Source organism: Labrus bergylta, chromosome 6, assembly GCF_963930695.1.
Source record: "Labrus bergylta chromosome 6, fLabBer1.1, whole genome shotgun sequence".
NCBI classification, from domain to species: Eukaryota; Metazoa; Chordata; class Actinopteri; order Labriformes; family Labridae; genus Labrus; species Labrus bergylta.
The window spans coordinates 23,545,360-23,572,736 of NC_089200.1; the positions used below are offsets into that span (position 1 = coordinate 23,545,360).

A 27,377-nucleotide genomic window follows, 5' to 3' on the forward strand; every position below is an offset into this window, starting at 1 on the left:
CTAGATAATTACAGGATGACTGCTCCAGAGATTCTCCTGACCTTTCTGTCCACATATACTCCTCACAGCGGGAGACTATCTCTGTCAGACGAGGAAGTAAGACGTGACAGAAAAAAGTAGCGGCCGAAGTGACACGACTCTCTAATGACAATATTTGCCTTTATATCAATGCTATGAGTAGTTCAACGGAATCACAATATCAACAAAAGAGTGGTTTAATTACATGCGCGCAGATGTATACAGTCTATCCACCGTGCAGCAGTCACAGTATATAAACGCCACTCCCCCTCCTATTGGCTTGAGGTGAATTCTCCAGAGAATATCCTGCGGCGTTCTCACATCAGCTCACTCGGACTTGCTGCAGAAAAAATACTAGGGGTCTGGCAGAAGAAACTCTGAAGTTAAGTCTGAGTGAAACATTTTGTGTTCACATATACAGCTCCTCCTGGAAATATCAGAAATTATTCAGGAGATTTCTGCAAGTGTGAAAGCACTATTATAGTGTGAACTCCCAAAGAGGATTAAGAAAGACATCCTCTAAAGGTCGAATGTTTTTAATGATTGTGTCTTCAGATTCTCTTTGAGGTCATGTTGCGACCCATGACACTGTCCCCCAAGACTCCGCTCCTTTTTTTCAAAAGTAACTCAAACACTATCAGTGCTCTGATTTCTCAAATAAACGTTCTCATGTAATTCTATATATCTTTATCAAACGACGATCGGATTCACAAATGGACAATGAAAAGGAATTCCTTACAACTAGACAATTTAAATGTTTTCAATGTTCTTCTTATTGTAGACATAGAACATGACAAAGTGTTATTTATTGTCAAAAGGAGTCTCTTTTAGTTTGAAAGCCATATTGTGGCCACAATACAAAATAGTTTCCATATGTAATTGTTCAAGAGTAAAGAGCTTCGAACAGTCTTTGGATACAAAATCAAACCATCCCAGTAACTGTAGTAGTTTTAGAAGTTGAAATCATTGGTTTGTAACATTTCAATAAAAGTTGGTATGTTTAACTTTGAATGTCAGTTTGCTAAATGTATCCAATATACTTTTAGGTTAGATGTAGCCGTTAAATGCATGTTTACTTTAAAGATATTTACTTGTATGCTTCATATATTGTTATTGCTGGGTTTAAATAACAGTTAAACCAATCTGTGTAAGGCATGTTCACTGTAAAAAAGGCCCCTGTTCCTTTAAGAATAACATCTCCAGTCTAAGGATAATTAGAGACAGAGGAGCACATGTGGTGAAGCTGCAGGGAGAGAGAAAGTCAGCATCAGGAGTACAAGTTTTGCAGTCAATTAATAATATTTATCGGTTTGGTAAGCGTTTGATTTGTGCGTCAATAATACGAGTAAGTTCTTTGTGTGTTTAATTCATACAGTTCTTAAAGTTAGTATTAGTGGAAAGACTGTCAAAGATACAGTATGTCAAGACATTTAACCCTGAATTGCTCCTGCTGCTTCGACGGCAGTGTATGCATGTGTATGAATGGGATAAGCAACTTCTGATGGACATGATGGAGTGTGTAGGTTTTACATGCAGTCTAAATTCGCTTTGAGTAGTCAGAAGTCTAGAAAAGCCCTTTACTAGCTGAAGTCCATTTACCATTTACAGATATCGACAGAAGTTTCAGCCTGAAGACTAAAACGTGGTCAAACGGTTGTGTGAAGATTTGGTCCTTTCCCTGAAGCTGAACACGTTGAGCAGGTCTGTGATGTCAACCAGAAACACCAGGTCAGAGATACATTTTTTTATCCAAGGGTACTTGAGTTTAACTGTCCATAACGGCAAGAAAATCTGTGATGTCAAATAAATCTCTTCAGTACTTTCCTTTTGACTCTTTCAATAACTTTCGTCCTATCTCTAATCTACATTTCCTATCTAAAATTCTTAATAAAACAGTTGAATGTAAAGTTCATACTCATTTGTCCGAAAATAACCTGACACCCTTGTACTGGTAAACATCCTAGCTCTCTGGTCGCACAGTTCATTCAACTATAAACCTTCAAATCCCAGCCATTTCCAGTCACTACCAGTGTTCCTCATGGTTCTGTCTTCGGCCCCCTCCTGTTCATCATCTATCTCCATTCTCAGTTCCATATATTCTGTAAATTAACATTCAGTTCCATTGCTATGCTGATGACACCCAGCTCTACCTTTCTACCTGGATTTACATTAGATTTTTATTTCTTTTGGATTCATTTGATTACATTGTTTTTGCAAGAAACATCAGACGGGCCCAATCGGACCTTATGGCGGAAAACGTCTGGCGCGCTGGCCCCACTTTGGTCAACCCTGCTCTATATGTTCTAACAAGATATCATGTAAAAATAATTTTTTTTTACATGGCAGCATTACTGTTAAATAAACGTTGGGAACAGACAACTACTCTTTTCCATATTTCCTAATGTATTTTGATGCTTACCAATTATTTGAAGTTTGGTACACTTTTAAAATAGAAAGAAACAATTAGTTTAAAAACACTGAAATTGATTACCATGTCAATATTTTTTAAATCTGTTATTTAATGTTACTTATTTCAATTGAGTTGGATGTTGTCATTGTGCCATCTTTTTTGCTTAAACTCAATTTATTTGCTGATTTTTGTAGACTCTACTTTATTTAGTCACATACAGTAAAAGCCACATTTTTAGGTTTTCCCAACTCAAAAAACAAGAAAATGCTTGGAAAATGTTGCCTCATTTTTGTTTTTAGTTAGATCCTGTGCCTTGCATGTATTATTACTCTGAAAACCAAAGTTTGTCAATGAAAGTCAACAAAGAAAAATGAAGAGGAATACAAAGAAACAGAAAAAGGAGGAAGAGGAGTATGCCTCGAGACACTGGCAGACATAATGGTGATGAACGTTTGTTGGATGACACCCAAATAGATTTTTGCCTAGGGCCCCACCAGACTCTATAATCAGCACTGTTCGGTAGTCAAACCTCCCTAACATAACATTGGGCATGTTACTGAAAATTAGTAACTATTTACAGTTACTAACAACAAGTAACTGACTTACTTTATTATAAAAGTAACTAATTACTTGGGAAAGTAGTTACTTTTTTTGCTTCAACACTCAGATTAATGTTCTCATGATTTAGAGTTGTTCAGGTAGTAGAACATTTCAAATAACACTGTAGTGATTTTCAATTTGTTGGTAATTTACCGATTAGATCTCTGAAGGCAACAGACTCAAGAGCTGATCGCCAGCCCAGTTGGCAGTAGGAATCTCTTTGATTGGCTGTTCTGCTAAGCGAAACAGGACAGCCAGTGCATGAGAAGAAATACAGAAGCGCCTCTTCTATTCTTGTTCCACTAATAAAAGACCAATGTCAGTTCCATCATTAACTGTTTATCAGACATTATTCTCCATTAGAAGTACCTAGGCCTATATCACGAGTGTTGAGTGACAGCAGAGAGAAAATTGTCTTCTCGTATCACAACAATGGTTTATTTATCCGCGTTCTTCGTCCTCTCCCGGTTTCCCCTTTTTGGAATGACAATTACAGACTACTGCCGCCTGCTGGCATGGAGAGTTATTTCCTCTCAGCCATGTGCAGAACGTACGTGGTGGTTGGCCGTCGGCTGCAGTCTTTGCAGTGTGTTCTAGTGCAACTTTTTGGCCAAGTTTTTTTTGGCACGACCCACACGTTTAGCTGTGTTTCTCATTCCACGAATGCACGATCCTTACAAGTTATACCTCGTTGTAAAGGTGACTAATCAGGCTTTCCAACGATATATACTAAAACACCAATAAATATTTTTAAGGGGCAAAATAATTGACCGAAATAACGCTTCCAAACTTTTTTTGAGGAGTTTAGTAGTGGTGTTATAGTAACGTGTAACACACTCATTTAACAACCTATATGCTTATATGTAAAAGGCCTGTTCTGACAAATTGAGACTTCACACATGATATAACAGTTTGTATAATGGTGTTGTTCGGTGGGCCCAGGCCCATAAGTCAAAACCCATTTGAACAAATGACAGAGAGAAAAAACAATTCCTCATTTATACTTTAAAGTTATGATATTTGATATCTTAAATGACAAAAAATCATTTACCTTACTAAAAATAATGTAGACACAACTCATGCTGCTATCATGAATGAATTTTATTTCATGAAGCTCACTTTGAAATTATACATTTGTACAAGTTCCCGTGTTAATCACGCTGTATTTTTTAATATAGTTGCGTGGAAAAGATAATATATTTTTTCAGAATTACAAAATCTTCCTCATAATAACGAGACCTCGTAATTATGAGAAAAGATCTCATAATTACAAGATCCTGATCTCACTATTACAAGATCAGGATGTAGTATTTTGAGATCCCAGTAATCTGAAGCTAATGTTTCAGAACAATAGACAGTGTTGGGGCCCCAGGCATAAATAATGGTTAGTGTAAAAACTTCCATTACTGCCATACTCTCTCTCTTTTCTGTATCTTTAAATAGGCTAATGAGTTTTTTAGATTATGCGACAGGTCGCCCAAATGCAAAGCCGGTCACATAATGTATGCCACGGAGTAAAAAAGAAGCATTTCTTCATAGACTCAATAAGGAGATGTTTAAAGTTTGACGCCTACATACAGCAACACAAGGATCAGCTAGTGATACATGAAGGCAATTAAACGTGTGACCCCGTTGTAAGGAGGCAGAATATTAATTTGATAGCATGAAACAAAAAGATGAAGTTTAGCCCCCTCACGGGAGCTTTTATGGACTTGAGCTTGTATAGTCCTTTCTAGACTTCAGACTTCTTACACAGCAGGTCACACATACCCATTCACACACTGATGAGGTTGCTATGTACAGTGACCAGCAGATGTAACTCGTACCATTCATCCGGGGTTAAATGTCTTGCCCAGGAATACATGGGACATGTAACTGCAGGAGTTGGGGATAAATCCCTGAACCTTCTGATTTAGAGACGACGACGCTACCACTGAGCCACAGCCGCTGCCTCTCTTCCATTACAATATCTAAAACCACCAGAAAGCATACCTTGTGTACAAAATAACTTTTGACAAGAAAATTATTTTTTTAATAAAACTTAGTTGATGTATAATGAAGACAAACAAAAAGCGCTGAGACAAATCTCTGGACTCAAAAAACAAACATGAAATGCTTGAATTATTTTCTTCTCGCAGCGATGACATAAGAAAGATGGAGAGTTCGTCCAGGGAGAAGCTTTCAGACTATAACATTGGAAATGTACAGGTGTCTGTAAAAATACACATAGAACATGTTTTATAAAACAATTCAACATAATGGAATAGAAAAATCCCACTAACTCAATGTACAACTGTATTCAAACTTTAAAAACATAAAAATATTCTCGACTGACTCATTAAAGCAGGACTTTCATCACCAACAACTACAAAATGTATATTCCCTTCTTTGCAGTCTTGCACCATCACAATTAAAAAAGTTGCAGGCAAATGATGACATCATGAAGGCAACATGAAGTTGTTAAAAGTGCATTATGATTAATGGGCTTTGAGAACATGCACACTCCATGTGAAAGGTTAGAGGGGAACAAAGAATATTTTCAACAGATTTCAAACAAATAGCAAACACTTAATACTATTTAACTCGTCATGCAAGCTGCACTTCTAAAAATGAAATGCACAACTGAATACAAGAGTGGCGAGACAACTGAATAATGTCTTCAAAACAAGAGTCGTTTCTGAAAAAAAGAACCTGGAAATACAAATTGTAGAAAAAATAGAAAATGCATATCAGCCTCTAACACTCGATCCTGTAACGCAACGACGACTTTCCAGAAGTACTCCAATATATAGGCTGGTCGAAAAAGGTTGTTATGGCAAAGCTATATTAAGTTTTAAGTTTCATTTAAAGTAGAGATGGGACCGATCCCATCTGCGTCCGATATCGACAGAATTTACGTATCGAATATCGGATCCAATCCATATCGAATATCCAATCCATGTCACTGGTCAAGAAAGATATTTGGGCCCTTTAAACCTTCTCAGTCTCAATCTGAAGACTGACCTGTAAGCAGTGCCCACCAATCGTCTCCATGACAACGTTCACACGAGATGGAACAGCTCCTTCTATTTGATCGAATGTACAATTGTCAGGTTGTAAAATGTTTCAGGTTGTAAAATGTTTCATTTGAAAACCTGACGGCTGTTCTGCTTCCTGTTTGTGAAGCCATCACAATGCCAGGTTTACTACAGCTTTGTGTAGCCTTACACATCATACCAACAACAACAATATGAGTTGTGAGTTATGAAAATACAAATATTGTTATCGGTACATATCAGAATCGGATCGGAACTGAAAAAAAGTGGATCGGTGCATCTCTACTTTTAAGACGAGGTATAATTAGTTAAATGGCTTTTTTTTTTTTTTAAATACTTCAACAAATAATTCATCCATATATTATTTTTTATCTATTTGGAGTTTCTTGTTAAAAAGTTTCAAAAAGTCTAAAATTGCACATCAACCTTGAACTTCCTGTCTGTGTCTGCTCACTACAAATCTGGGTTGGCTTTATATAAATATCTACAGAAATATGTAGAAGAGCCTCCCCCGAGGCAGCAACTAAAAAAGATGATCCAGACGTGTATACTCCTCTCTGTTCAGATTATTCCTTATTACATGTTTAGATGATTTTCATCAAGTTGTCTTGAAAGCCAATCGTGATTTGAATAAAAACTCATGAAACAAGGCCATCAGAGACAAGCGGCTATGTTTTTAAACGGATTTCTGCTGGTTTAAAAGGCTCTGGCTTTATTATCCGCTTAAATCTCTGCACTCTACAATTTTACATTTTCTGTTTGTTTACTGGGTTTTTTCCGAAGTGGTACTTTTGGATTTGTGCAGGTCTGAGTATTTTTAAATGTCATTTTTTGAGATTTTTTTCTCGGTGCTTGCAGCTGTGCTCATCACCGATGTTGCAAAGTACAAAATGTAACACACAGTGAACAAAACGGACAAAGTGTACACAATGTTGGTGAGCAAGCAAGAAGTTATTCATGGAATTAAAGGTTTAACTTTATATTATTGTTGAATAAAGAATACCAAGCATGACTGGGAACAAAGGCCATACATTCATGTGAAATATCATGTTGATAAAGGAACAAAAAATATATCAACCTCAGTGTAAAAGTCACTTTTTGATTACTTGTTGAGCTTCTCCAATGTGAATCTTGACTCTAAACATTGGTCATAAAAAAACACTTTAAGATTAGGAGAATTGTCATCAGCATTGTTCTTCTTAATTTCCAATAAGATAAATAGAAATCATTTAGTGGTTTGGTTGAGAAGATAATTGATAGATTGATCATGAGAGTGAGCATCGGTCACACACTGGTAACGAGATAAGAGTGTGGAGGGGTCAGGAGTAAAAGGATGAATTGCAGTATGAGTTATTCTCAGCATGACTCGGCAATATAAAAAAAAATAACAAACTCTAAATACGAGGGTATAAATTAATCAAAACATTTACTTTACATAAGGCCACTCATGTTCTTTTAACGTGAGCTCAACCTCGTTTTCTTCAAGGTGCTTCACCGTCAATTTCTATTTAAGCGTCAGAATGCTACTAATGCGTACAGATTCTTATTTCATGTAGCCTCCCATTACCGTGTCCTGTCCTGGCTAAGTGTCAGCCTACTGCACGGTGTTGAGTCCTAAATTTAAGATACGTCGGCTTGCATTCAAACCAGGTCAACACAAGTCTCTCTTAACAGAAACAGATGACTGAGTACAAAAAAGAGAAAAAAGTCCTAAGAAAAAGTCATCCGGAGCTACAATTAGTTGTGGAAAGCTGCTTGGTGAAGGTTCATGTGTCACAGTCCAGTCAGTCAGTGCTGGTGGTGCGCTGAGACGCAGAAGGGGTTACTCCATGATTGCTCTGTAAATCACAGGCTCGATGTAGTCCCCTCTGTAGCGGGAGTTGATCACTCTCTGCCTCTTTGATTCTTTGATGATTTCCTTCTCTTCAAAGATTCCATCAAATCTCATGTCTGAGGCTTTGGACTACAGAGACAAACACAAGACTGTATGAGAACGCTGCCACATCTGAAGAGTTTCAATATAGAATTTATTACACTGTGTCCTAACAGCACGCTAGCGTTATATATCGCGTCGCATCGCGCATGATCGCACGCTGACTGTCTATCCACACTGCATCCGATAAATATATCATTCTTTGCTCTGTGAATTTCAGTTTCCCCTCACAAACAATGAGTGCTGTTGTATTGAAGGTGGACAAACTGAAGTGTGGGGCTTTGTCAACAAGTCGAAGGTCAACATTCCAATAACAGATGAGGATAGTGTTAATGCTCCACTATCTCCTCTTTGTACAACAAGCTAACTAGCTCTGTTGAGTGAGAAAAGCGAGCGTCAGTGCGTCAGTAGGGCCCCCTCCCTCCTCGTTCCTAGACAGAGCTTCAGAGAGGAAAATAGAAACGGAGCATCGGGGTAAAAACGGCGAATCTTGCGGGCTGTAATAGGAAAACAATAGAATCCTGCTGATCTTGTTGCTGATGCTCGCGCTGCGTGCTGTTAGGACAGGCTGTAAGACTCATGAAAATGACAGTAAAATGAACAGTCCATGTGTGTTGTTCCGGGTACTCTTACCAATCTGGATTTGACTCTCTTAGGAAGCTCCTCATCCAGAGTGTAAACATCGTCTCTCTTAGCTGTAAGCTGTGAACCATCCTCAAACTCCACCTACAGTTCATACAATCAGAAACTACAGTTTAGCTGTACTTGTGCCCTAAACGGGATCAAACACTTCATTATAACAAACATGAAAGATTTCTTACCAGGTACATGTGTACTGCATGAGCTGCCACAAATTTGGCTCCATAGACCAAGCCGTCTGTCCATCTCACCTGAACCACTTCACCCTGAGGTGGGGGTCCAAGCTGACAACAGTTGCGATTCTAACAACAACAAAAAAGAAACACATTGCAGACTTCTGAACGTTCATTATTTTAAACATTTGATTTGCATCCACGTGCAAACAACAAAGCGGATGCATTTTTTACAACATCAATCAATCAATCTTTAATTGTAGAGCGCCAATTCATAACAAGTGTTATCTCGAGACTCTTTACAAAGAGCAGTTTAAAGACCTTACTCCATGATGTATTAGAAAGACACATCGTTAATCCATTATGAGCACAACATTTAGGAAAAGTTACAGTGGCAATTTTTTATTTTTTTTTAAAGTGGATTTAATTTTAATTTCAAAATTGAAAGTAACAATTGTATAAGTACCACGATGTCCTCGGGGAAGAGATTGTCGCTGAAGGAACCGTCGTCAAAGTTGACCTCGTAGAACGTCTCTTTAGACAGCTGCACCACATCACACTGGTAGTAGCGGCCATTCTTGTGCTTGCATATCACCTTCTGTCCCACAGTTAGCTCATGCATGGCTGCTTTATTGCGCTGTCAGAGGAGATACAGAACACCACATTTTTATGATCTAATAATGATGACTGGATTCTGTATCCTCTGACATCGAGGTCATTTATATGAAAACAATGATCAAGAGTTAATAGTGAATCAGTCGTTTACAGTCAAGTCCTTAAAAAGAGGTTCATAGATCCTCACTAGCACCTTACTTCAATCTGAATGGGGCCTTTGTGTCTACAGCAGGTAACATGGACTACAAAGGGCCATTCATCTGGCTGCATGAGTACTCGAGCAGCCTGGGCACAGGTGGGATGGTAGGCAGTTGGACAGCGGCCATGAGAGCACTGCACACAGCAGCCTGATGCTTTCTTCATCCTCTTCTTACAGTAGTAACATTTCTGTTGGGAGATTTAAACACAGACATCAGGGCTCCGGAAACGTGCTGGAATACGTGTGAAGCAAACCTACACTGACTGGTACAAGTTTGACTGCATTTGAAACCTTTCCACTTTAGAACTTCACATCCTGTTACATCTACTGAAGTGTAAGATTTTACAGAACAGATGGCTAGGTGTGTCCTCACTTTCCACTTGATAACTTTCAAGATGTATAAGCAGGACCACTGTTTCCATTCTGTTTATTCAAAGTGATAACATAAGATTCTTAACGATCCTGTCTGCATGTCTGGATATATAAATTAAAATTGAAGTTTCACTGCTGTACATCATGATTTCATTAAACTCAAAAATACCCTCTAACAACCCGTTATCGATCAGAATTTTTATTTTTATGACGCCTTTTGCCCAATCCATACTGACCATGGTGACTGTGGCTGTAAAAGGCAGCATGTGAACGTGTGTGCAGGTGAACACACACGTCAGCCATTTCTCTGAACTGAATAATTATTAGGGTCTTATTAGAAAAAACAAAACATTGACACAGACTTTACCAGTGAAAAGTCAGAATCCTCCTCTCCATCTTCCAAGTTCAAATGCAATAAATACTCGAGACAAATCAAGTCACGAGTCATGAAAATTAGGACTTGAGTCAGACTTGAGTCCGAGTCCTGGACACGAGTACTACAACACTGTTACACACATTGAACATTTAGGTAAACATTTTTTTTGGTTTAAGAGGAACACATGATGGTTATTCAACTGGAAATATTTTTAACTGGCTTGGGAAATGTGATCGTACTTCCCACCACGATAAGGAGCAATCTGCTTCTTCTTCATTCCAGCCAGCTTCCTTGAACTCACCAGTTTAAATCTCTGCAAAGGGATTCCACTTAAGTCCACAGGACTTCTTTCACTGATGTTGACAAAGCGTGCCTCCAACACAGCCACGGCACACAGAACATGTACCCACCTGCACATTGACACAAGCAGAGGCGTTGTTAACATATGACATAATGGCTGCATCCCGCAGTCAACCTCTTTTTCTATTAAGAACAGCAGCTTAACGTTACTTTTACCACTTTGACTGAACATTTCCTCCAGTTTGAGATGATCAAATTAAAGTTGCCAAAAATATGCACATGCACTACCTTGGTAACTTTGTGGATCGACTTACTTGTTGTTGTTGGCTTTCTGCAGTGCTCCACCCCTCAGTGAACACAAACAGCAATTCTGCACAAAGAACAAGTCAAGCCAATGTTGTGAATGTTAATCCACATTACAGAAAAAACAAGAAAATAACTTTTGTACCATAGTTTATAAATTCTTGAAAGACCCCAGACCTTTGCCCATCTTATCTCAAGGGAAGAGAGTATCATTGTGAAGTATTAGTGAAGAGAAGAGGCGGAGAACTGTATTTACATTCCTGTCTATGGTGTGCTATGGGAACCATTTCAGTATGTAATCAGAGGGTAACAAGGACGGTAAAGCCACTTGTCTTAACTTAAACCATCAAAAAGGCTTTTATCAGAATTTCTAAATGTACATGTGAGCCTCTGGTTCTAAGATGAGATGACTTAAGCGGGGTACACAATACAAGATAATCAGGCAGATTTTGGGCCTGATTCCCCTCTTCAGACCAAAGTCAGCAAAGGCCCGACTATCTGATGTTCCAAAGATTATCTTGCCAGATTCTCCTGTGGTGTGAGGAGTGTTAAGAGGGATTTTAACCTCCCAAGTCTGCGACCAAGCGTGGACTCTGTGAATTGTCACATGAAAGGGAACAATAGCCAAAATGATTTACCAAAATGTTTTGGATGTACCAGCTAACAGCTAGCCACATTTAGCTTGACCATCAAGTTTGTGTGCTCTTAAATTGCGGTTTGACCGTGGGAGATTACACGTTGTGATAGTGGGGACTCTGGTTGTAGGTGAATGAATCGGTGAGTGTGTGGTGTGCTGAGTAAGTCGTTTCCTTGCCCAATATAAGAACAGAACTGAACTGAATCTGTCATGATTTGTTATGTGTGGAGTCGCTCACATTTTCAAAATCTTTTAACGTTTGCCAGGCCTCAGTGCAAAATAATACACGTTCTCAAAAGAATATCAGTCTGTGAGTACTGGACTACTTTCATGATTCAGGATATAACTTCATGAATATGCAACAATGGGAAATAACAATAGATCCTGTTTACTACACTACCGACACAACTAACCAATATTAGAATACAAAAAAAGACAATGTATTGTTTTTGCGTTTGACTTTTAATTACTTGACCTGTTCGAAGTTGTAGGATGTTTTTGAAACATAATGTAAATAAATAAAGAATGTACACCGACCTCAGTCATGGCTCCAGCCCTGCAGCGTGCACATTTCCACTCCTCACTCACACTGGCTGGATCTACACCATAACAGCCTGGAATATAAAAGCACAGGAGACACACTGCTGGAGTGGCTGAAAGACTCATTTTTATGTCTTTATTAAGGTTTTTTCCCCTCATGTCGTGCTCATCCCAGGCAATGCAGTTAAATGATTTTCCTTTCAGGGCTGCATGGCTGACAGAGAGTCATAGCTCCATTGAACCATTTATGTCTATAGCCCTCAAACAAAGGACTTCATGACCTTCTTTACTGATATCATTTTCCTGTTGATTTCTGTCTAATTATGCAACGTTTGGCACAATTGATACCGATATCTGTTACAGAGACGAAAGTAATGAATACACATGCAGTAAACTGGTTTAAATCTTTTTTACATTATTTTAATTCAGTTATTTTAATTAATGTTAAAGGCAGGGTTGGTAATTTTGTACAGATACACTTTTTAAGATTTTGGTTGAAATTGTCTTTAGGTCCTGACAGAAATTAATAACTCATGTTCTCTGAAAAAGGAACAAAGAAAATCCGTCATCTGTAGCAGTTGTAAGCCTGTAAAAACTTCAACCAATGTCTGCCACGGTGAACCAATCACGCCTCCCTGTCTCTTGTTCTCTACCTCTTGTGTGCACTAGTCCGCACTCAAAGCGCGTCACCGAGTTTATACTGAGAGTTTACTTACAGTATATGAATGAGACATGAGACGACGTAGTTTCTACACAATGCAAGCTATGAGCTGAGGTCCGCTTCTGGAGCTACGCCGCTTGTGTATGTAAGTGAGGGGCGTGGCTTTAGAGGGAGCACAGAGGGGAGGGGCGGGGTATAGACGGAGCACCGAGGGAATGCTACTTTCAAAATCATGCTAGTTTAAAAAAAAATGAACAACCCTGCCTTTAATGATACGTCCTTCTAAACTTGAAATAAGCCTTGAGCTGAGGACAAAGTCCTGGATGACCAGCATTTTTTAGCAACTTAAAATTTAAGTTATTGTAACTGTTCCCAAATACAAAGAGATATGTTATGTACCGGTAAGTAATCAGCTGCTTTAGATTGCATCATCCTGACATCCAGTACCACCATGAGGATTCTGGATAGTTCATTTAACTCCCATGTACAACAGATTTCTAAGAGAGCCTTTTTAAACGTAATAATGCAAAAATCAGAACGATGTAAAATAAAACAAAAAAAAAAACGAGTCCAGTCTAGGCTGGCTTCCTCATTAATGATTCATTTCTTATTATCAGGCTGCTTTAATAATTCTCATTAGATAAGTTTTGGAATGATTTGGTACTATATAATTAAAATTGATTGATTGATGTTGAAGATCTTCAATCAAATGCAGCTGTTTAAATGTATAGTAACACATTTCATGAATAAAAGACAATTGTGAAGGACATTTTAAAGGAAAACATTTATAAGGCCAGCAGTGTTGAGTAATAAAAAAGATGTACCAGTATGTGGTACATACATGCTGATTGACACATGTCTAATATACTGTATACTCAGAGTTAAAGAATGTGTGTACTGACTGGTGTGGACCCGGACGTTGCACTGAGAGCAGCTGATGAGAAGACTGGTTCCGTCTTCCTCAAGATGAGGTGTGACAGGTTGCTCCTCACACTCAGAGTCCTCTTCTGTGGTGGTGGTGAAACACGTCTCTGGGATCAGTGGTTTGGTCCATATCCGCCCATCAGCCACCTTGACAGGACTACCTAGACTGTTTGAACATTCAGTCTGACACGCACAGCACAAAGCAACATTGAGGTCATTACACTTGGCAACAAGAAATGTTCTTTTATGAGTTTTGACTTTTGCTAAATCTTAAAATGTTCTCCATTCATAGAACTGCAAGGGTCCAATTTGGATATTTTGGCTACATATTTGTGGGACAAGTTCTCCATCCATGGGTTTGTCACTTGAATTCTGTCTTGATTGGTAGAAAACACATGCAGGAAACAGGTCTTTTCTTTTGATTCTCAGGCAGGCGAAATGGTACTCTCAAAGAGCCTGAAGCGCAAAGTTGATACAGAAAACCGCAGATGAAGAATGGACTTATAAATATTTCTTTATCATGCCAGCTGTAAGACATACTATACCTGTGCTCCTCAATTGCAATAGAAACTGTCACTATTGCAAAGGAATACAATCGAAGGTGTTACCATGAAACAAAGCATTCAACTTTCAAGGTGTCATGTCCTGAGCAATCAGAGGTCCCAATCTGGTTACTCCCATGCCAGTGTTTTTTTTCTAACCAAAATGTAATTGAACAACACAGGGCAACAAGTGCATTTACCAATTCTGATGTTTTAAAGGAGTGTGACGTTACTGTTCTGGAGTATCGATCTTGCCACAGACAAATCTATGGAAGGGGAAGTGTGGACAACAGGAATGCGAGGAATACAAAGGAGAAATCCCTCCGGCACATTAGAACAGGTCCCACTAGAAGACAATCACATGCCACCCTCATTGAGTCCGTTTCTGAGAGTTTGGCGGGAAACATTTTGTAGCGGCAGTGTTCTTGGTGGAGGTGATGCCCTTCTAACACCCTGTCTGGCTACCCTTGTTTAACTGACTGTGACTGTGTTTGAGATACAGCAAACCTCCTTGCCAATGCACGTATGGATGTGCCAATGAGTAAAGAGCGTTCGCCTGGAGAAACAGCTTATCGCCAACCCTTTTGGTGAGGCCGCTCAAGTTGAAAATCTTACTTTTCAGAAAGTAAATTTATGGCTGCCCGAGTATATTTCCGACCTGTTTTTATAAATATTTTCATTCATTCAAAATATTGCTGCGTGCGCGAGAGAGCGAGTGCAAGAGAGCGAGGGCGAGCGGAGAAAGAGAGCGTGCGCCAGTGAGTGCAGGCGCTCATGGCACCAAGAAGAGAAGGGAAGGGAACCAAGAGAGCGAGAGATAGAGAGAGTGAGAGAGAGAGAGCGCGCGAATGAGTGCAGGCTCGCTCATCGCTCCGTGCAGCAAAACTCCTATCTCGCCAATCACATCAGCTTCAGAGAAAGAGAGAGACGGTCCGCTGTCTGCACACCCCTCTTGTAAATGCACCTTGCGCCAATCAAAACTGAAGCTTCTCATGGCTTCGTTTTATATTGTTAATGTACGCCTGTTTGCTGCTGAACTTTTATAAATAACAGAATATCAAGTTTAACTTTTCAAAACGCGAGACATACTCCTGGTGTTTGTGTCTGTGCGTGGATAAATTGAACAGATTAAAGTTGTTTGTTGCAAAAACAAAATTAATTTAGAGGGGAAAACACATTTGATATAAATACAAACCTAATATCAAAATATACCCTAAGGTCGTCTGCACAGTGTAGAGAACTGGTTTTGACTGTAGAGTGGAGTCAGTGCTGGTGCAGATTACCTGCTGGTATGTGTAGAACAGGGCGCAGATGCAGCAGTATGGAGGTTTGGAGCCCATGCGCTTGTTGTACTCCCTCTCTTTCTTCATGTTGGAAGGTCCGCTCTGCCACAGGTGAGCCAGAGGTTTGGCCCAGCTCTCCCCTTCCACACCACCCTCGTCTGCTGGTAGAGCCTCTTGTGGAGTCTCTGATGCATAAACACAAGGATAAAGTCAACATTTAGGTTAATCAAACACAGAGGGAGGATATTAAAGATCCTAACCACTAGTTATTCAAATTGTAAGACAACCCCCTCATATGGTTATAGTTGACACACCTTCATCGCTCATGCCGTCCTTTATGAGAGGATGGTGGCCTGGAAGCTGCCCCAGATCAGGTTTCGACTCTACTTCTCCAGCTGCCTCTTTTACCTGCAAGAAAGAAATATCTTATCTTAAATCAGCATCATTCTCTCTTACCCTCTGGGTGTTCTTTTGTTTGACCTTACTGTTACACAACGTGGTTTTTCTAAATCATTTATGCACTCTGATTCTGAATACTTTCTTTCCAAGCAGATTGATTCATTCTATTTGTTGTAATGTTTGTTTGTGGTTTTTCCAATCTATTATTATTTTTAGATCCTCTTACAACTCTTGGCTGTATGTTTCTTATTAATTTGATCTTTGGATGTCACTGTGTTTGGTTCTGCTATACACAAACAAATTCTACCTTTTAAAATGGGCCAAAAAGTTGCACTAGAACACACTACAGACTACAGCTGACGGCCACGTACGTTCTGAGCATGCGTGAGAGGAAATAACTATCCATGCCAGCAGGCGGCGGTAGTCCGTTGTTATGATACAAGAAGACCATTTTCACACCGCTGACGCGCCCCACTCGTGTTACAGGTAGCCTACTAATCCAGAATAATATCTGATAAAAAGTAGAAAATGGCGCTGGCGTTGCCAGTCCTTGTCTTTTTGTGGAAAAAGGAAATGAGAGGCGGAGGCGACAAATAAGGAGAAACTGCACTAATGAGTGAAAACATGGATACTACAGCGGCATGCTCAAGGGGCTTTCCTGAACCTGTGTGGAGATACATGAAACAGCCAATCAGAGAGATTCCTCTCACCGACCCCCAACGCCAATTCAAAAGGCAAACGGGTAGCGACGGAGCCGGACACAATGCAAAAACTAGGGCGAAGACCGCTCACCGACAGTCCAACTAGGACCAACGATCTCCTGGTGTGTCGGGGCCTTTAGAGACACTATGCTATGATCCATTAAAATATGCAGTAAATTATAAAATGATGTCAAACTCGATGTCCACTCACTCTTTTGAACATATATTGGTTGTCTTTCTCCGTCTCACAATCACTGCCATCAGTCGGCTTCTCGTCCTTGGTTGGGAATTCTCCCTCTCCATAGTCTCCTTTGGCGTAGCTGTGCACATGCAGGACGTCTGCAGGGCTCCTCTGAAATAATTTGTGTGTCTGACTGCAGCTGCTGCTAAGCTTCGGCTCCTCACTGCCGCCCGCCTTCTCAGAGCATACAGCGGTATCTGGGGGATCAAAGGTCTTTGAAGGACAGACATCCAAATTGGACGTATTGTTCTTGGTTTTTTTTGAAGGACTCCGTCTGTTTAAACTTTTGTTTGTTCTGACTTTAAACGGAGATTTAGTCTGCAGCCTCTTCTCTTTGTCCGGCTTAGGCTTCAGCTTGACTCTTACGGTGTCTGTAAGAAAAGTACAGTAATCTGTATTATAGCAACGATCATGGATCATAGGAAACCATTGCTGGACGTTGGCCTAGGATGAGACTTTGACTTATTCTTTAGTGTAAGGTTCTCCTGAATATATATCATAGTTTTGTCCATGCTGTAGTATGATAAGTACACGATTGTCTGTGCAATATTGTGTTAGATAATACATAGATGCAACATTTCAGGTAAAAAGCTTCAAAGACGATCTTTACGCACTGAGTGGTACCTTTATCTGGGATGTCTGGGACTCTGGTTGAAGAGTCCTCATCAATCAACTTGGCCGTCTTTGGCTCCACTTCTACAGTCTCCTTCAGGGTGAGCTCAGGCTTTAAGTCTTCAGAGGCTCTGAATGCTTCAAGCTGATGCTTCTTCCCAATTTGAGTCTTTGAACTAATGCATGGGAGACATTACAGATTCAGCAGGACTCAAAGGGAAACACTGACAACAAAGCAACATGTTTCAGTGTAGAGTGCATTTCTGAAAACACCGTCAACATAAAATCTTTGAAGTGTAGTGCTATGAGGTATGTATCAATAGTAGGTATAGTAGATAACAGTCAGCTCAGAACCTGTTTGGAGAACTGAAGCTCTGCTATACCACTGCAGTCATAAGAAACACCTGCTTTAGCCACTAAAAAGTCCTTCATCTTATACCACATTTTAGTTTAATTGTTCACTACATGTTGATATTTTCATCACTTCACTTTAACAACAGAACTTTCTTTTGGGCCTTTTTTAAAGTGGCTTAAGTACACGGTAAACATGCCCTGTCTGCAGTGATACATAACTTCCATGTAGAAACATGGGCTGGCTTCTCCTTACTGGGTCTGTTCTGACGGTTATCTAAAGTAATATTATCAATAAGTACCTCATACAACCCAATCTATCCTCTTAAGGGACCTTTCTTTGTTCATCACCATTGTTGACGTCTCAATGTCTCTCAACGTATGTGACTTACTCACTAAAACGTTTTTAAACTACAGGTGTTTGTTTTAAAGAATAGAGTGATCACAATCTAAATATGATGAACATACATTTATACCCAGTGTTCTTTTCTTAAATCTAATAATTTAGGGATGCCAGATGGCTTAGTAGATATGTCACGGGGCTCATTAATGGAGGCAGTAATCCTCGTTGCAGCGGCCTGTAGGTTCCAGCCCAACCTGGGCCTGTTGCTGCATTTCATCCCCCACTCTCTCCTTCCAACATTTCCTGTCTCTCTTCAACTGGCAAAAAAGCCCACAAAAATGTTTTACATAAAAAAATAGATATTTTTTTAACTGCTACAGATCTTGTGGATCCCTATGATGCCTCCATGCACACCTAGATTATAATGAATATTTCTAGTCAGATGTCACTTGATCTGAAGTACAAAAACTTGTACTATTATAAGTATAATGACAAAGTAAACAAATGAAATTTATTGGGCAAGCTATGTACGTTACATTTGCATATAATAAGAAAACAGTGCTCCGTGTACACCCACCCCCTTCCCTCTGTGCTCCCTCAAAAGCCACGCACTATTCATTGGATGGCCTACAATTCAGATTCACAAGAGAATAACTGGAGAATATCTTTAGAGACAGTAGAGAAAGTAATACCAGACCTTTTGTCCTCCTGGACAGGGGTCGTTGGCTCCTCAGATCCAGCTTCATTAGGAACAGGCTTTAAAGGCTTGGTCTTGCCTTTTAGAAACTGACCCGCCTCCAGTGTGAGTTTGGAGTGGTCAATGGGAGCGTTGTCTTTGCCTGCTTTCCACAGTTTGTAACGGTCTGGTTGAAATTTGCGTACAAACACATCCATGGAGATCTTGACCATGTCTTGGCGGCATGAACACTGTAAAACACAGGCCAAAATGTCAGTCATGAGTCTGAAAAATATATATATATATATATATATATATATATATATATATATATTTACTGCTCTTCAATTTGTTGGTCCTCCAACATTTATCCTCATGTCCCTTTGAGGAGGATAATTTTTAAGGACCCCCCCCCCCCAATAAAATAGTGACTTAAGGGGGACAGGTGAGGTAGGTTTAGAAAATGCATGAAAGGTTAGAAAGGTTAGAAAGGTTCCAGAAAATGATGAGCACCAAACATTTGCAGCAATTTGTGTCTTTTCAGAACAATTTCATGATCATGATCTAGCCTTTTGTACTTTTAGTGTTCATCAGACAGAAGATGAATGCATTCATTAAAAACTACAAACACTGGAGGAGTGGACTGGAGACTTGTAGTGTTTCTACACCATACCAGCCCTGATGAATTTCTAAAGTTGTAGCTTTAAACTACGAGTTTATATATAACTTACTATGGCATTATTTTGTTTTTTAGGCACTTGCTAGAATGGCTAATTTTAAAATGATCCAGAATGTGATTGATTTCTGTGACACATGGACATGCAGTAAAGACATGATCTTTTTTTTTTTTTTTCTTTTTTAAATGGGAGCGAGAGCGAGAGAGCATGCTGGTATGCTGCACAGAATCAGTTGCCAATTACCCTGAACACCTGGATAGAAAGTTTCAGTTGGGGAGTCTTGAGTGGGGAGGATTGGTATCAAGAGGAAGCAAAACCAAGCGAGAGCAGAATCGCATCAGCAGCAAGCAGCTGCACAAAACGAAAAAGAACGGCATTCGAAGTTTTGCATTTTGCTTTCAAAGACATTTCTCTCTTTATCTCTCTCTGGTCACCCGCAGAGTGTAAGGTCCTGCAGCAGGTATGGGAGTGGATAGATTGATCACATGCTAGTTTATTGGTCTTAAATGACGATCATAGGCAGCCCGCCTAGCATAACATGCTAACATGGCGTCGGTAGATCCCACATTTCCAGTGTTGCCAAAACCCACCATATTCTACTTCTGATTGGCTCGTAACGTTGGTCCTATGCAACGACCCTGGTTATGTTGATAGCGAGAGCTGTGTTACTCTCACATGTATTTATTTGTATTATTCTAATTACTTCCCCTCACACAGGAGATCTGACACGATGCTGAAGTACTTTGAAAACTATGGGTGTGATTTTAACAATTACCAGAGCAGGAAAGAAAGTTTGGCCTTTGATTTCCCTCATAAATCATCCAGCTACACCAGGAGTCCCTAAAGTTTGGTCCTTGATCCAAGAGGATACACTGCAGTCACTCGTAAGACAATAGCCAGTGGTTTAAGAGATTATTTGCTTACCAGTGTGGCCTGTTTGCCGTAGTCAATCCAACGCTGGGTGGCAAAGTTTGTTGACTCGGCACAGTTGAATCCGTGGTTGAAACCAGCATGATAGCCAAATGGGAACGTCACAATAAACTGCCCAGCCTCCTGAGTTACCTGAATATAAAAACAACACAAAATTACAAGAACTGTTACCTTATTTCATTTGAAATCTTCCAATATCTTTTAAAGAGGACATATTATCCCCCTTCTCCACCTTTTCAAACAGTCCCCAGTGGTCTAAATAAAAAACATGGGTGGAGATGCCAGGGGAGGGGAGGGGATTTTTTTTTTGTCACAATTTGAAACAATTGAAGCATTTTTCTCTGTGTTGTAAGACTTATGCAGACCACAAACAAAGGACTTGATGTATTTATTTCACATTGTGTGGGTCAGTAGACACTCAGGTTACCCAAATATATGTTCAAAAACACTGTAAAAGTGGATTTTTCATAATATGTCCCCTTTAATGATTAACTTATTGTTTTTTCCTTATTGTTCTGCATTTCTCTTGTCTGCGGCGTATGTTGTGTTTTTTTCAACTATATGTTACGAGTGCAACAAAAGATGAATGTGTGTCACCTTCTCAAACGGTATGCCATATTTTTTCAGAATTGAGGGAGAAATCAAAGTCATCTTGTGGCGCAGAAAGGCTTCACAGCTCTGAGCATTTCCTGGGAAGAAACCTGGAAATACAGAAAACTATAAACATCAGTGAAGGTAACTGTTTCTGATTGTGTATGTATATTCAAAAACATGTAAATATAACTGCTGATGTAAATCTTGGATGGACAACAAAAATATATATCTAAACTTTTTTATGGGAAACACTGCGATGTGGTTAACATTTGAGTCCCAACAGTGTGAATGATCCGATTCAGATTAGAAAGAACTGTGTTAAACTGCCTGTAATAACACATTAACATCTATTTTTTCCAGTTCTACAAGAAACCATTACATACCCTTTGCAAGTCGTTCCAGTCTTTTCCCATGCTCTGGAGGCACAACATACCTGGAGACGACACATACAGACATCAAATATAATAATCATTCTGGCAGTAGTTCAGCTTGTTATATGGACTGCTTGTTTATGACAGAGCATTGAGAGTTGTAGGTGGAGTTCTACGTTCTTCCACATGGTAGTGAACTTCTTTAATAAAGAGCATGTTGTTTCTCATTACTCTTCAAATCAGTACATTATGATTTTAGTGTGATATTTCTGATTCAGCCGGTTGTATCTACACTAATCTTATGTGTTGTCTGAGGCTCAAGTATTTGAGGTGGGATGAAAAATCAAAACAACAATATATCCTTTCCTGACTCGCGTGGTACTATTGTTGAATTGCGTTCGCCAATTCCAGACATTACATTTAAGAAAAAGCAATTTAAACAGAAAGTGAGACTACACTGTTGTAACTATCTTTTTGTTGTTGTATTGGGGGGGGGGGGGGTTAGGTATTTTATCAAGCATGCTGCTGATGAAGAAATTAATCAGAGCAGACATGAAGATAACAGGGCCAGCTGGTTCTTGCAAATAAGAGACCAGAGGTGTATGTGAAAAAGGAAATTGAATCAACATAGGCCAATAAAGAAGTTTTTGAATAAACAGACACTACCTAAATTTTTAAGCACTAAGGGCGCACTCACACTTTGCAAAGTTGTCCCTTTAAGCACTCACACTGCTCCAGGACTAAACAGACCTGAGGACGGTTATCTCTTGTACATAACATCGTACTACAACACATACATGGCTTTACTTCATTATGAATCGAGCTAAGTTTACACGACAGGTGAACTCAAAAAAAATAAATAAAGAAAATACAAGGAACGTGTGGTTGAGTCCGTGTCTGCACATCAGAAAACAACACAGAGAACATGACAGCTACTTTACTAACTGTGTGTCTTATTTTGAGTCAGATACAGACAGAACACTGGATAATAATAATGAAGGCTGTCCACATTGTGTACCCATGCTTGTGCTCGTGCATGAACTGTACCGTGCTGACGCACACCTCTGCAAGGCCCGTGCAAGGGCCAAGGAAGTGTACGGATTGGAGCACTCACACAAGTCAAAAGAACTGGACTTTAGGGGTGAAGCGTGCTTAGGCATGGTACTGATTGCAGACTGTGAGTGCGCCCTAAAAAGCCTTTAAGGAAAAAGAATGTGTGATACTTGTCTTTCCAGCAGTGTCATATGAAAGTGACTGTACCAAGACTTTGGCTCTCCAAAGTGAAGGTAGTTGATGCTGTACAGATCCATATCCTCTGTGTGCCATGCAAAGGCACTCTTCCACATCCCAAAGTAGAGGTAAGGTGTGTTGACTCCTTTGATCTTGATCCCACTTTCACTTTCCACCGTGTCAAGAATGGTGTTGAGATGGCCAATGTTCCACTCAGTCACATCCTGCAGAGGACATATTCAGCAGAGGTCATAGGTCAAAACGACATTAAAAAAAATGAAGATGTTGATGTTGTACGAGCACTACATTGGAAGTCTGTGGCACTTTCAAACCTCTTCACTACTCACTGGATCATAAAGTGTTCCACTGACATCAGCCCCATAGAGGGGTGGGTTAAAAGTCAGGTTCTTCCAAAACTTTCTTTCCAGCTCGTCAAAGTCCACATATCTCGGATGGCAGAACCTACAGTGTGGGACATTTGAGGTGTTAGTGAAAACCATATGAAGTTCAAGGAGAAAGCTTGTTTGGCAAATACCCCATTGTAACAGGTTGTCTGCTTTATAATCTTAGAGTCATGGTACAAATTCAATGTATCAGTTAGCTGTGGCATAAAACTGACTTGTCCGTGTTGGAGGTCTTGCGGAACTCATGTACAGTCATTGGCTTCTTCTGGATGTTGTACTGTGTAAACAGTCCTGATTGGCCAGTCACCACCTGCTGAATTGGAGCGGGAATAACCAGGTCATCGATATCATCATAAGACCGCCTTGGTTTCCAGCCTTTAGGTGGAATAACCTGCAAGAGAAGAAACAAAACAGATCAGAAATAGAATGAAAACAGCACTACTAAAAGGAAACAGAGCAGTAAGAGTTGAATTTGATTTGGTTGTGTGGCTATATTCATGAATTTATAACTGGAGCACTGCTACTTATCTTAAATGCATTAAGAAAACAGGTGCTTTTCACTCATTTCCAAATGCATCAACTTAGGCACATTCAATTCAACAAAACACATCCTGTCCCTGATTGATGATGGTGGTGTTTTGTATATGAATGCATCGTCTCAGTGCCTAAAATCTTTAGATACTGTATTATGGTGCGTTGATATTCATAACAAATCTCAGGGCACTGACTCATCATTGTACTCTGTATGATTGAATCGGCTGGCCTGCATTGTCTAAGCGTAGTCAAATCATTGTCATGTCCTATACTCAACCTGCTTCCCTCATACTTGTGTAATTGTATTCATGTGAAAAGTGCTGGAAGCCACAGTCTTCTCTCTGAAACCCAGTCACAAAACTTATTGTTGAAATCAAAAATATCTTGAAATGGGGAAAAGGAGTTTCAGGTACACTGCTCCGGCGGCCTGGACTCTCCTGCAGGATGATCTGTGTCTGGGGGAGCTGGTTTCTTTCAATCTTTTTAAAAGTAGATTGAAGGTTTTGGAGGAAGATGCTTCAGGTTGTTGATTTGACTAATGACTTTCTACTCTGTGACTCAGGACATGTTGATCTCTGTTTGTAATTACTGTGTTTTATATCTGTAACTTTTTGTTGTGCTGCTACCCCTCTCAGCCAGGATACTCTTGTAAATGACATTCTTAATCTCATTGAGGTTTCTCCTGATTAAATAAATGTAAAAAAAAAAAAAAAAATGCACTTCCTTATAAACCTTAATTTAGCCTTAAGTAGTGACTTTTCCAGTTTCAGTTTTTTTTGCTGTTGCTTCACAGTAAAAGATGTCACAATAATCTTCCGTCAAAAGTTTTTAGTCTTGAACACAAGACTCAGATGTCCATCGGGTGTCTGCTACTCTGTTTCTTTCACAAGGCTTTGGTTAAGATTATGATTTACCTGAGTGATTTATCCTTTTAACTTTATAGGGCTTGTCTTTTTTACAATAAGTTACTCAATGCCTCACTGAGCATCATTGCTAACAATAATGTCTTTTGTTGTTATTATACATTAACTCACATACAGTTAAGGCTTTAACACACATTTAAAGAGAAATGATCAGCAAACACACAGACAGAACACAACAGACCCAACTTACTTTTGCCATTCCAGCTTTGTGTGCCCCTTTTGACTCCATGTAGGCAATGTACCCGTTGAAATCCTTGAACTCCTCTTTGGAGGGCGTGAAGGTCATTAACCTGGAGCCTACGCTTTGGACTGGCATGTCAGCAGTCATCTTGAGATTGATACTTCAACCTCAACTCTAAACAGTGGAGAACAAGAGCAAGATCATTAAAATATGCATGTGTGACTGTATCTATCCCACTTTATACAAATTCCACATTTCAGATGGTGACCAAGTCTGCAACAGTGACTTTTTTTTTTTTCACAAAAAAAAAAAATTCAAACATCGCTAAAAGCTACAAAAATAGAAATATCATGACAGTAATTAAGCAGACAGGTAAGCGGCCACAGGTGAAAATACCATGATGATGTGATGTGATGCCACTTCACATTAACAGACATATCAATACACAGCTAATGCTGTTGTCTGATTCTGCACTTACAGGGAAAGTTTAAAGTTTTGGGGCTTGTGCTTCTTAACCTATTTACCTTTTTTACTTTCAAAAATTAACCTTATTAATCCATACTAAAGTTTCAAGCTATAGCCTCAATGCTGACCACCTCAAAGTCAGATTTTGTCCTTAGGGAAGATGACGCCGGACAAAAATAAGTCAAATGTAAACACTGCAGAAAAAATGTTTGCAAGTTATTTAATTCCTACTTTAAAACTAAAATGTGTCGTTTTCATTTCAAGCGATGCTTTGATCTCAGTTTGAAATATTCAATAAATGACCACAAAATAGTTCATCAGATACGAGCTCTTTCATTAGGAACAATACCCCAGCTTTAATAGTTGAGCATATTTACAGCAGAGAACATGTCAGTGAACTATGAGGAAAAAAAAACTAAAACGAATTCATCGTAATCAAGGGTAAAATGTTCAATTAATCATGATACTGATTTAAGATCATATCGCCTAACCCTATCCAAGACTACCTTGACCAGACAACTACAGAAATGTAAAAATAACTCTACTTCAGATCTTTAAATGCTTTCATTAATCATTAAAAACAGCTAAAGAGTACAAACTTATCTTGCTTAACAAGCATATTTCTTAATTCCAGACCACATAAGAACCGACATCACTTTACTTGACCCAGGTCAAATCTGGCCTAAGTTGATATGGGGACTTTAAAGGCAATTTAAGACCCAGTTCGGCTATGTTAAAACTTTGTTATACCTCAACATTACTAAAAAAAATGCCAGTGCTATAAGTGTTTTTTATTATTTATAATTAACTCAGGAAATTAACCCACTGAGATAAAGATCTCTTTCACAAGGATGACCTCGCCAAGAGGGCAGCCACATGTCATGATAAACATTATATGATCATGTACAGAGGCCCTGCGTGTCAACAGGAAAGACATGTAATTGCTCGGTGCCCCAGGCCAGTAAGGGGGCCCGACAAACTTAAAACTGCAGCAATAGAACTGACAGTAGGAAACCTCCCTAATGGGGCCCCGTCTGACAGAACTCACTCTCATGTAATATCCCATAGTTTGTCAATAAAAGTCACTGAAGTGAAATGATCTGTGTGGGAGTGCAGAAGACAGAGAAAGAGTGTCAGGACACTGGCAGACATAACGGTAGATGAAGGGGCCCCCAATTAAATTAAAACAGACTCTGGAATCGCCATTGATAATGTAATGTAATCATGATGCATTACATTATGTTCCCATGAGATGAAGACTCGTCTCAAAACTTCACAGAGCAAAAGAAACTCGAGGGTTTTAAACTCTGATTTAAAGTATGGACTTTACACATCCAACCCGTAAGACTTTAAATCCAGCGTGTAACCGTGTCTACAAAACAAACCTCACACATCCTGAGTCTGTGATTGGGTGAATAACATGTCTGTTTCACGCCGTGGCCCAGTGACAGCACAGCTCCTCGGAAGATGATTGAGCTAGTCCGTGAGCTAACATGCTAAACCCCGATAAGCTTTTGGGCTCTCGGGAAATGTAAGTGTTATCTTAAAAACAACGCACAGTCGTCTTCAGACAACCCAGGTGTTCTGTAAAAACCAAATAATGACTAAATAAAAGCACAAGAACCCGCTCTGGTTGAGTCTGCGGACTGAGGTTTGACAGCTGCTTGAAGCTAACCAACAAGAAAACATTGCTCCGTTACTTTGTTGGACACAAACTTTAAAAAAACATAAAAACTATTTATGAATGTCCAAAAAATAAAGCTTACGTTGAATGAAGTGTCGACGAGTCGTTTTGTCCTCGGTCAAGTCTTTTAAAGTAGAAATACAGACATCATCGGTCGGGGTAGAAAAGACAGTCCTCCATTATTTCTGTGACGCATGCTCAGTGTGTGTTTATTTACATGTCACTCCGCGGGAGGGACTTCCGGAGTTTCCAGCCAATCACAGGACACCATTTCACACAGATTCGCTGTATCGCCAAAAAATCCATCCACTTTTCCCTTTGTTGCCCCCTTCTCTTTCTCTTTGCTTTTTTTTTTTTTTTTGGTCAAACATCATCGAGGATGCAATAAGAGACATGAGAGGGGTGATGAAATTAAAAATTAGACGGTGAAGCCCCCAACAATTGTCATTGTTCAGAGGCCCGTTTCCGAAAGGAGGTTGAACGAACTCTTCAGTCTAACTT

The 27,377-nt window shown here is 39.5% G+C and overlaps 1 protein-coding gene across 1 annotated transcript; it reads right to left on the reverse strand.

Moving 5' to 3' along the window:
• Nucleotides 1-5,033: 5,033 nt before the first annotated feature.
• LOC109982545 (lysine-specific demethylase 4A) lies at nt 5,034-27,090 on the reverse strand. Its single transcript, XM_020631825.3, has 22 exons — nt 26,959-27,090; nt 24,737-24,901; nt 23,305-23,480; nt 23,033-23,147; nt 22,716-22,909; nt 21,468-21,517; nt 21,088-21,191; nt 20,485-20,622; nt 18,905-19,134; nt 17,526-17,689; nt 16,872-17,272; nt 15,875-15,968; nt 15,561-15,745; nt 13,714-13,918; nt 12,148-12,224; nt 10,985-11,040; nt 10,672-10,780; nt 9,622-9,810; nt 9,275-9,445; nt 8,818-8,937; nt 8,630-8,722; nt 5,034-8,026 (listed from the first exon to the last, which is right to left on the reverse strand). Exons 2-22 carry the CDS (start codon nt 24,872-24,874, stop codon nt 7,886-7,888), a joined length of 3,150 nt encoding a protein of 1,049 aa, XP_020487481.2. The 5' UTR covers nt 24,875-24,901; nt 26,959-27,090; the 3' UTR covers nt 5,034-7,885.
• Between the last annotated feature and the right edge of the window lie 287 nt (nt 27,091-27,377).